The sequence below is a fragment of the Hypanus sabinus genome, chromosome 3 (assembly GCF_030144855.1).
Source record: "Hypanus sabinus isolate sHypSab1 chromosome 3, sHypSab1.hap1, whole genome shotgun sequence".
Lineage (NCBI taxonomy): Eukaryota > Metazoa > Chordata > Chondrichthyes > Myliobatiformes > Dasyatidae > Hypanus > Hypanus sabinus.
In genome coordinates this window covers 52,763,008-52,775,108 of record NC_082708.1, presented here as the reverse complement: position 1 = coordinate 52,775,108, position 12,101 = coordinate 52,763,008, and the positions used below count along the sequence as shown (strand labels likewise).

The following is a 12,101-nucleotide window of genomic DNA, read 5'->3' as shown; positions in this document are numbered from 1 at the left end:
CACTTCCAGGAGTTCAAAACCACTGGTAGTTTCCACAGCTGTGATCCTGGCTCAGATCTTGCAGTTGCATTGACAGTGAGACTGTCAGAATTAACCATCACTATCCTTAGGAATTGTGCCGGAGTTTTAGGAAAGGAACAGAAGCAATGGAATGATATATAAGCCATTTAACGCCCTTATGTTGTCCATCATGCCATGAATTCATTGGTGGTCTGTATTAATCCTGTAGCCCTCCAGCGTATGTGTTAAAAGTCTATTTCTCTCTGCTTGAATATACTCAATGACTGAGCTTCCAGAGCTTGTGGAATAGACAGTTCCTGAGATTTGTTACTCTTGATGAAGGGATTTCTTCTTTCTTGTGATTTCAAAGTGGAAATCTGGATGCCGTTGGAAGTGATATCTGTATCTGCATACTTGGCTTTGTTTCACCAAATGTATCTATGGCAGGGGTTCCTAACCTGGGGTCCATGGACTCCTCTGTTAAAGGTAGGGGTCCATGGTATAAATAAAGTTGGGAACCGCAGATCTAGGGGATAATCAGTGAACTGATGAAATTTTCAAGTACCTATTGTTCTAAAACAGCCTGAAAGTATTACACTGGTGATATATTTTATGTTGCAATTTTACATTTTCTCTTCTACTTTAATTTTGTACTTTAAATCTTTTACAATGTTAAAATTTGTGCATTTTTAATTTTGCTTCAATCCACTGAAAATTCTTCAGTGTGACTGTTAGTCTGCCAGCTAACTGATAAATAATAAAAGTTAAACTTCTAAGTCGTATTCATTGTCATTGTTGTCACATACAGGAACTATGAAAAACTTGCTTGTAGCAGCATCACAAGCACATAGAAGCAGCATTGATAAGAAAAAACATAGATTATACATAATTTTTGCAAGAAAATACAATTACAACCAAAAAGGTCAATTTTAGTGCAAAGTGATAATGTTGGTAATCTTTATTGGATATTTGGGGATCTCACAGAGATAATTAGATCTTTGTGTGGAGCTGACTTTTGGATCAGCAGTAGATTACACTTGGTTTTGCTGGTCAGTTTTCTTGTTTTATGACTGATGTGTCTCCTTCAAATTGCATTCTGTATGATTATCCCACAGGAGAAAAGATATTTACTTCATAGATGCCATATGGCAGGAATATTTGTAGCATTGTTATTAACAATTTTCTACAATTTCTCTTAGGGCAATGCTCCAAAGCTTGTTCATACTCCTCTAACAGATAAATGCTACCTGACTCTCACACAAGCCATGAAGATGGGGCTTGGAGGGAATCCATATGGACCAGCTGGTACTGGCAAGACAGAATCTGTGAAAGCCCTTGGTGGCTTGTTTGGAAGACAGGTTCTTGTCTTTAATTGTGATGAGGTAATTATCTAGAAGCTTTGTATAACACATTATATGTAAGTTAATTATTATTGCTTTTCAGGCCAAGTATACAGTAGTGCTGGTTTTAAGGAGAGCTAATGTAGTTAAATATTCTGACTTAAAATATGGTACTTATTTAAAATGGAAACTGCTTCATGCCATTTGGACTAAAGTAATTATTCAAATGTTAGTTCAATATTAAATTCTAATAATTTTGGAAGCTAATTTTAAAAGCAATTTATGATGTTTGTTATTCCTGTAAATGTAATGGTGTCTCAGTTAAATGCTGCAGTTGGCCTTCGTATCCCTAATTAAAACTGGAAAAAAGTCAGTGCTACTGAATTCCATGACCACTGGAGGGGAACAAACGTGTGTGAATGCAAATAATTAAAAGATTATCCTTGATGGTAATACGTTATGGAATGTGCAGATGCACAAGAATGCCTGTTTAGATAAACTGCTAGAGGACTTGTTCATCAGTGAAAGTTTGCTTTCATGTGAGATACCAGGTCAACTAGAATTGATTGCAATGCTGGGTGAGTTTTCCCATATCGAGGTCAAGGGGATGTCAAACCATATTGGTAGAGATTAAGCTGGCCGAATCTTTGATTGTAGCTGAATGAAGTGATTAGGCTTCAATCCACATCAGGGACTGAAATGTAAAAAGCGGTATTATGCTATTAACAGTAGTGGACTTTGCTAATTTCTGGCACAACTTATAACAAGAGTTATTAAATGCTCTTCAATCAGCATTGCAAGATTGCTATGTACTTACTGAATGATTGTTTACTTTAAAATATTTGAATCCTATGTTTAAAGAAATTATTTTCGTCTTTGATTTCTTATCATTATTCTTGAAGGGTATTGATGTGAAATCAATGGGCCGAATTTTTATTGGTTTGGTGAAATGTGGTGCGTGGGGCTGCTTCGATGAGTTCAATCGTCTGGAGGAAGCCGTACTGTCTGCTGTTTCAATGCAAATTCAGGCTATTCAGGATGCCCTGAAAAATCACAGGCGGTTCTGTGAGTTGCTGGGGAAGCAGGTATATTTCTTCTTCATTTAGAACATAGAACATAGAATAGTACAGCACATTACAGGCCCTTTGGCCCACAATGTTGTGCCGAATTTGACAGAGAAAAATTCTTTTTAGTCATACTTTGAACCAGCTGGCATTAAATAATAGACATAGCAAGTTTTAATATGATTTATTTAGTCTGCTGTATAAAGAGTTTCTATAAAGGAATCAATTGCCTGCTGTTTCCTACAATTCAACACAATGATCTTCCAGGTTACTGTGAAGCTTTAATGCGATGCTTTTGTGTTGAATTTTATGACCACGAGTAAAGCATTTTTCAATATCAAACATGCAAGTAATTCTTTCATTCCACATGCTGGTTAAAAACATTCCTGGGAGTAATTAGGACACATTAATCCAAAGTGTAACTCTGAAAACCTGTCTGGATTAATTGCTTGTTCTACAGTAAAGGGGCCTTACTGAACAGATCTCAGCTCAGTGTTGAGTATGTGACTTGGGTAGGTCCCTTCAAAGTCATTATTTATTGGCTCATTTTTGGATCTCTCAGTCACCATCCCAGTCGCTGGCACCAACTGTCTGACATAATCAAGCTACTGCTAACCTGTTATCATCTTTTTCTTGTGCTGATCATATGACATGCGTTTCAGTTTCTATCCAGTGCAATCCTTTTTGATTGCTGCTTTTAGGCACTTGAATTGTTAACATTCTCTGCCTTTACAGGTAATCACAGATTCTACTACTGCCAGCTAACCCTTGCCACAACTATATGACAATTCCCTCTTAGTTTCTTACCCCTGTGAATCCTTGGTCCTGGATCCAGATCCTAACCTAATCCTAGATTTGCTTGATGTGTTCCTTGAAAGAAATGCCTATTCTGTAGCACTTACCAATCACCACACTTCAAAAACTGGGTCTCTGGAAATGGATCCTTGACTTCCTTATCGGAAAACCACAGTCAGTGTAGATTGGTAGTAACATCTCCTTGCTGACAATCAACACCAGAGCAATTCCCAAGGATGTGTGCTTTGCCACACTGTCATGAGTGTGGAGTAGAGTAGAGTAGTGGGCTAAGTAGAGCTCAAATGCTTGCCATAAATTCACTGATTACACTACTGTTGTTAGTAGAATCTCAGATGGTGGTAAGGAGGCATACAGGAGTGAGATAGATCAGTTTGTTGACTGGTTTCCCAACTACAGTCTCACACTCAACATCAGCAAGACCAACTAACTGTTTGTGTGTTTCTGGAAGGGGCTGTTGGAAAAACACAGTCCTCATTGAGATTTTACTGGTGAAAAGCATGACTATCTTCAAGTTCTGAGGTGTCTCCATCTTAGAGGATCTATTCTGGGCCCATTGGTACAATTATGAAGATGGCATGTCAGTGGCTGTAGTTTGTTAGGGGTTTGAGGAGATTCAGTGTATCACTAAATCTTTTTAAAATCTCTATGGCTGTATGCTGGAGAGTATTCTGGCAGTTTGCATCACAGGTTGGTGTGGAGGCTCCAATGCATAGGTTTACAAGAGACTTGAAGGAGTTAAAGACTCAGCCAACTTCACTGTTCTACCCACTGTCGAGGACAACTTCAACAGAAGGTGCCTCAAGAAGGAAGTATCCATTAGTAAGGACCCTCAGTATTCAGAACACCTAGGTCATGCCCTCTTCTTGTTACTACCATCAGGGAGGAGGTATACAAGCCTGAAGAAACAGAGATACAGTAGCTTTTTCTGAATTGTCTGTGAACACTGTCTCAGTATTCCTTTTTGCACTATTTATCTATTTTGTAATTTATATCTGTACATTATTGTCACCAGAAAACAAAAAAAAATCATGGCATATATTATTGATACTAAATCTGATTTTGATTCTGATGGAAATTTTGCCTTTATCAGCCACAAATTTGTTTAGCACTTGATTTGAACATGCATTCTCAAGCACCTCAGCCCCCTCCAAGACTCCCCCCCCCAACCATTGATTGTAAGTCTAGAGACATTAAACATAGATTCACAGTAAAACTTAATCATACATAAGAGATTGTCTCAAGATGAAGCATCAGCTACTTTGTAATGGTCATGATGAAGGTACTTTGTTATGGCTGTGATGAAGGATCTCAGCCCGGAACTTTGACTGTAATATTATCTGATTTGCTGAGTTCAGTATTTTATGTGTGTTACTGTTTACACACTTAGGCTTTGCCATTGAATTGGTACTCTATGACTTCTTACAATACTTTTAGATTAAGTGCCTGGATTCTCTAACTCAGTATTATCCAGTCTATTATACAAATAATATCAAACCAGGGATCTGAAGGAGTAGCCAGAGGACAGGTTGGAATGGTTCTATTTAATATCAGAATGTATACGGTATACAACCTGAAATTCTTGCTCTTCACAGACATCCATGAAAGAACAGAACCCCAAAGAATGAATGATAGAAAAACGATGGAGCCCCAAAGCCCCCTCTCCCCCTCACACAAGCAGCATCAAAGCATCAACGTCCCCCCATGCTTCCACCCATTTCTGCAGAAGGTGTTGGTGCCCACCACCCATCAAGCAATAGCAAAGACCCCAAAGAGAGACTGTGATCTGCAGTTAACAAAAACTAGTTTACCTGATACCTCGACATGCCACAGTCTCTCCCTCTCTCACCAACAAGGGACAGAGGGATGCCACCCATTTCACAGCGAAAGGGGAGGCTAACAAACAGTTGCTGTTACAGTTACAATCTGCCGCGTTGCTTTTTATTCTGAGATTTACAACTCGAGAATCAGCAGCAAACTCTCCCTATCATCGGGAGAAAGAGAGAGAAGAAGCGATTGCTTGAGCACAGAGACCTCCGTCCATAGCATCTGCTGCTGAAAAATTCTGATGTTCCTTCTCCTGCGATGCCTGAGTTGATAGCACTGGCCTGGAATTGGTTGTCCACAGGGCCACACCCTGACATCTTACATACCGCACCTGGAGAATGTTGGAAAACTGGTGCTCAGTTGCCGAGTTCCTGGAATGGGAACTCATTGCCGCAAAAAACAGTGTGAGTGCTGTTGCAGATCAGGGACCTCGATAGAACCCCAGTCACCTTGAAAAGGAAAATAAGAGAAATTAAAGAGAGGAATTTAAGCGGTCATTTGGCACTATCTTATTATTCTTATAATGTTTGAATTAGTAAATCAGTTGCAATTGGAATCCCTTAATTTGTTAAACATATCCACCAGAATGAGAGCACGTTGTTAACGCCATTGTTCCATTACAAGGATAGTTTGTAATTTATGGGGAATTGCATTATAATATAGTTTTGTAATTACATTTTTATGGTCTAATCTTGTTATTTTAGTGTAAATGGTTATGAGTTGGCTTACTTATAATTTTAGGTTGATCTGGATTCGAATTCTGGAATATTCATTACCATGAATCCTGCTGGAAAAGGATATGGAGGACGACAAAAACTCCCTGATAATCTGAAACAACTTTTTCGGCCTGTCGCTATGTCACGGCCTGATAATGAGCTTATTGCTGAAGTGATTCTTTACTCAGAAGGATTTAAAGATGGGAAAATGTTGGGAAGAAAACTAGTGGCCCTCTTTAACTTATCTAAGTATGTATTCAATATTCAAATACAGTTTTTCTTTGTAATGAAATATGTTAATTGTAAATATTTCTACCAGTTCTATGTTCATTTGGCAACAATGTCTTTGATATTTCTGTCAAGTAGAAGTGAAACTCATTTCAATGTATAATGGGCAGGTCGATGTTTCATTTAAGGCTTCAACTTTTCCAATAAATTCTTGTACCTCTTAAAGATCCTTCCACATTTTGTATTTCTTTAAATCCAGCCCCTTATTGATCCTCATCTTTAACCTTCTAATCAAGTATTTTCACTTTCACTAAGGTTCTTTTACTAACTTAACTTTTCTTCCCTCAGTTTGTCTGCTACCAAAGCCATCATCCCTCTCTTTGTTAGTTCCCATTTTTTATTAGAACGCTCTTCTGGCTGAATTTCCATATTTGAGTCTTCAAAAATATATAACCAAGATTTTGGCTGCACATGTTCTTGTTAACACCCAGTTCCTTTCAACAATAACTACTGACTTGAATAAAAATAACTTGGATTTCAGAAAATTATCAGCCTGTTTTCAAGTTGGCTAATGGTGTATCCCCTCCACAGTGGTGTATATTTCACAGATCTTGAAGATATTTGCATTACTACATTTCTGACCGTTTTAGATGTGCCTAATGATAACTGCTCTGACTTCCCTTCAGATACCAGGATCTGAAATGATGTTTCTTAAGATGTATGCCTTTGGTCACTTTATTAATATTTGTTTCTGCAAATCAGTGCCAAACTTAGTTTGATAATACTCCTTTGCAATGTTTGTTATTTTGTTGGAGGATGAAATTCCAAAGCAAACAGCGCTGACTGCACCGTTGCCACTAGAAAGAAGCTGGATTTATAGGAATGGGAAAAATGAGAGCATCTTTAAAATCTTGAAGAGTTAATAAAAATTGAAGCCATTTAAACACAAAATGTGAATTTTAAATTTGTGATAACTGGTTATCTGCTTTGGATCTGAAAAATTGTATGTCACTGAAGTTTTATTTTATGATTTAAGAAACTTCGGAGGTTCTAGAAGTACTAAATATTCTTGTGGACAATGCAATGAAGTAGGGCAGGCCAAGAAAAGATTACAGGCCTTTAAATTCAGAGTAATAAAGTGTAATGGAATTAGGTCTTACTGCAGCTTCCAAAACTGTGATTATCCTCATCCAAACTGTCATGTTTATTTTGAAGCACACAATTTAGGAAATATACATTGGTGCTTTGATTGAAATGTTTGCAATATTAAGGGCAACTGATAGATGGAGGTGTAATATTTCTTCTTGCTGAGGAGTTTAGGACTAAGCAATATTTAAGAATTAGAGCTATATCTAAGTTAAACACTACATGCATAGGCCGGTGGAGGTTTAGCAGTCTCATGATCAATTGTTAATCTGAGACTTTTTTTTTGTTGCCTAGTAAATATTATGAGGTTTTGAGCAAAGGGAGCTATTTATAGAATCAGATTACAGAAAAGTCAAGATCACTCCGAATGAGTTAAATGGTTTTCTTTTATTTCTGTTACTGCCAGGAGATTGGAGTTATTTACAATGTAGAATAATTTGTTTTACAGGAGAAGTTAAGACTCTAAATCTTGGTGGGCAATAGAGACTTATTGAGGTGGATACAATTTTTCTGAGCATTTGCCTTGTATGGCTGCAAAAATGAGGAGAGATTGTTGAGGAAAAGATAGGATGAGCGACAAAGATTTTCAAGGTCAAGCAAATTAACAACTGTAAATACATTCATTTATTTCCAGCATCTGCAGATTCACTCGTGTTAACTGTAACTACAGGGTTCAGTCTGAGGACATTAGCATAAGACAAAGAACATGGACATATATGATTTGTAAAGGGATCGATGAGTATATTTTCAGATGTAGTTGTTGGATTGAAGTAGTGAATTAGAAGAGTTCTGAGGGAAAATGCATGGTTTAAGGGTAGCAAAGTTTTATGTGGAAAGGCTGTGAAAGAAAGAGAGGGCAGTAAATTCAGAGAGAGAGAGAGTGGAAATAGAGTGAAGGGATAAGATTGAAATTCCCTACGAGTGTTGCTCTCTCACTTCCTTAGTCATTTGTACACCAGAGAGGTGGAAAAATAGGAGCATGGTTAAATTGTAAAGGTTGCTGTATGTAATGTTAGGAGAGAAAATAAAGAAAATGAATGTGTGGTGGAAGACATCACAAAAAGTTAGTCATAGAAGAAGAGAGAGAGTAGGAAATACAAAAGACTAGAAATAAAGAGAAAGAAGAAAATACAATAGGAGGGAAAGGGTTTTGAAAGATGAATGGTATTAGCAGGAGCTTGAGAGAGATGGTGGAAAGATGACAGAATAAAGGAAAGGTGTGAGGAAGACGAACAAGAAAAGAAAAGCTGGATAGAGGAGATGGGAAAGGAGGGAAGAAGTGTGAGTGAGAGAGAATAATGACTCAAGGAAGAATTGAGATAAAGAGAAGAGAAGTGGTGAAAAGGAAGACAAGCAAGAAAGTGACTGGGAAATCTTGGAGTAGGTAAACTAAAATTTAAAAAGAGATTTTCCTTCTAAATGTTGCTGAACTGCTAAATGTTCTAAGCTAACATTTGCATTATTTTGAAATTGTTTCTTTGTTAGAAGATGTTAGTACAAGTTTCTTTCAAGGAATTATCTAAGCTTGCAATGGGTATTCTGCAGGAGTGAACGATTATTGGAAAACAGTGTATTGAGTAAGATGTTAAAAGAATCCTGTCTGTCATCATTTGCTTCTTCAGGACACTATTGGAAAAACAGACATTGTCTTTAAGTTCTGGGGCTTCATTGTTCCTGAATGGTTTCTATCCCAGCTTAATCTCTTTCTTGGACAAATTGACTAATGCATAACAACAATGAATATGCTTCTGATGCAAATGATTAGAAAGTTATATTGCAGGCAAACATTTGCCATTTGTGGAGAAAGTCAGGAAAATGTGAAAACATCAATGAGGAAAGGGAAGAGCATCATAAAAATCTATTAGAACAGGCTGGTGCAGGCTGTCATTTAATAGATTTATAATTTATATTTTATAATATAATTTATAATAATTTAATAATTTGTATTGGTTTCTGCTTTCCTAAAGGAGGAATTTGAAATAGTAAAATGTACTGTGTCATGTTATTGTTACTAACTTTTTATTTTGTTAAACCATCTATTTATAACATTACAATTTGATGGAAAATTCTGCTGATTTACAAATAGTGTGAGTGTATGATGGGTTTGTGATATAGTCTCAAGAGCTTGTGTTCAGCCCTTTAGTCCTTGATATCCCCGATATCTCTAATAAGGAGGGCACGAGACTTCATGTGCCATACTTGCAGGATAAATCTTTTTTAAAAGACCCAAGTTATAAACTACTTTATCAAATTAGGTTTTTATTTAAAGTATGTTTCTGGTGGTGTTTCAGAGAGCTCCTTACGCCACAGCAACACTATGACTGGGGTCTGAGAGCATTGAAGACTGTCCTGAAGGGTTGTGGAAGTCTGCTTCAGCAGCTAAAAAAAAGCAGAAGAGAAAGTAAGGCTTGCAGTGATCTTTAATAATACACTTGTACCCTCTGTAGAAATGTAACATTTGTCATTATCAGCCAGCTCTGCTTTAAGGTATACGCTGTGCTCAAAGAAACATGATTTAAACTATTTCAGTAATTAAATTAGAAGGAATATAAGGTGTGATACTAAAATATGGATCAAGACAGTAAATGATGCAATGTATAACATGTTTGTTTAATATGTATCATTAAATGTAAATGAGTTTGATTGGAAGTGTTTTAGTTTACGTAGTATGATATTCTATAAACTAGATATATATATGCACTTAAAACTGAATACAGGCTGTCCCTGGGTTACGTACAAGTTCTGTTCCTGAGTCCGTCTTTAAGTCGGATTTGTACATAAGTCGGAACAAGTACATCCAGTATTATTTAGCGTCAGTTAGTCAAACATTTGTCTTAGTATATAGTACAAACGTTTGTATATATTTTACCTTTCTATGTATATAAAACACTTAAGAAACGTATGTATTCCAATAATTAAACCACTGCGTTGCTTAGTAATAATTGTAGCTTTCATCGGGGCAGTGCCTTTCGAATGCCCCATTATAATCACTTTATCCATTATCCTTTAAAATTGCTCTGATTGTTGACTGACTGTAGCCTAACACTTTTCCAATGACCAATGGTGTTTCACCTCTTTCCAAATGCTTTATTATTAACGCTTTATTTTCAATCGCAATTGCTTCCCGTCAATGGAACAGAAACACAGTGGGCAGCGGCTCCCGAGCTTTGCCGGCTCCTGAGATCAGCTGGGTCCTAAGGACCACCGCACTGAGACAGGCTAAGTGGGACAAATGGGGGCTGTGCTGGGTTTGAGTATTTGATCCTCCACAATATTCCTCATGGGGATTTAAACTGGAAGTGGCAGTGTTTTTTTTACGAAGTTGAGTTGCGAGCTCAACATCAACCCAGCATGGGAACAGTCTATCACTGGATCGAACTCGGGAAACTTCGTTCTCCAGCCTGGCGCTGATCTCACTGCGCCACCAGCCGACTGGAACGGTGTGGTGGAGGGGTCCAGCGGGCGGTCAGAGTGAATCTTACTAAGAAAAATTTAAACCAAATACTAAGTTAAACACTTAACACAGTGTCTTACGGCAGCGACTTAAAATGGCAGATGGCGTCGCGATCCAACTTAAAATGGCGGATGCCATTCTCCTTCCTCGGTTCGTAAGTACGAGTTGGACGTTCGTAACTTTGGGGCTACCTGTACAAACTGCAACACCACTGCGTATTTATATTAAAAGCATAATTCTCTTTGATATATTAAACGATGTTACAGATTTTTCAGTACTTTCTTTTGGAATTAGCTTCCTTATGGGAATGCAAAGAAATTTTAAAAAGTGGATATTAATGCTTTGTTGCTTCATGTATTTTGTGCTGGGAGCTTACGAACCAGCTCAGGAGTTAAGATGCATATTGAAAAATGTGAATATTATTTCTTTATTTCTTTGTTTTACAGTTGATGAGAGTCATATTGTAGTGCAGGCTCTCCGTCTTAATACCATGTCAAAATTAACATTTGCTGACTGTACACGGTTTGATGCTTTAGTGAGAGATATTTTCCCTGGTGTTAATTTTAAAGATGTTGAATATGTTGAACTGACTGCAGCTCTACATGAAGCATTTGAGGAAGCATACCTTGAAATTGTACCCAACCAGGTGAGTATAAAAACAAATCTAAAGGCTGAAACTTTTATTTGAAATACTTTTCATATTTTTCTATCTTACTATACAGCATGGATTGTCAGATGGAAAGTTGTAGAATAACTTGAGTAATTTTTAAAATTTGTATTTGTCTTTGTACTTATTTATTTCATTTCTTACATCCAAGGGAGTAAAAATTTTTATGTTGCATCTCCATCGCAATGTATAAACAATAAAGAGCGGAAATGTGGGAAGGTATTGCCCAAGCACTAAGATTATATGCATAACCATTTCATATATCTATGTGGGCAGTCAGATATGCAACAAAAATCAAGTCACAAAAATATTTTTGCTTTATTGAGATTCCTGATAAATCAACCATTCAAGAGGTTTTCAGTAAAACACTTCTACTTCTATTAATCATGAAAATATTCCACTTAGTAAATGGTTCAATTAATTGTTAGCATGACCTTTAATTAGACAATTACTATACATTGTGAAATTCTCAGAAAGGAACAAATTTAATATGGTATTGACAAATACTGTATATTAAATTGAACAATTATTGTTTAAAAATTGGTATTAGTTATGTATTTATATTTTAAAAGAATGATTTAAATATTTGTGCTACATAAATCAATATTGAATGTTATTGTTGGTGTTAATTTTGCATTATATCTTTGTTATTGATGTATGAATTATATACTCTTAGTGTTTCTCATGCTGGATGCAGAAATCTTCTTTATTCTAAATTTAAGTTGCTGTAATGTTGTCAATTGAGCTTGGCTTTGAAATTGATGATCAATTTTCCTGTTGAATCAGGCAATCTCTAAGTTAGAGAAAACTGTGTTTTATTTATTGAAAGAACCAGAGTATTCTCAA

General features: G+C 36.6%; 1 protein-coding gene across 1 annotated transcript in view; it reads left to right on the top strand.

Annotated features, from left to right (window-relative positions):
* Nucleotides 1–12,101, top strand: part of dync2h1 (dynein cytoplasmic 2 heavy chain 1) — a 463,334-nt gene that overhangs the window by 120,289 nt on the left and 330,944 nt on the right. The window contains exons 35-39 of the mRNA XM_059964317.1: nt 1,200–1,382; nt 2,243–2,425; nt 5,786–6,009; nt 9,426–9,535; nt 11,035–11,234. Coding sequence (XP_059820300.1) covers nt 1,200–1,382; nt 2,243–2,425; nt 5,786–6,009; nt 9,426–9,535; nt 11,035–11,234 — 900 coding nt within the window. The remainder of the gene's footprint in view (nt 1–1,199; nt 1,383–2,242; nt 2,426–5,785; nt 6,010–9,425; nt 9,536–11,034; nt 11,235–12,101) is intronic.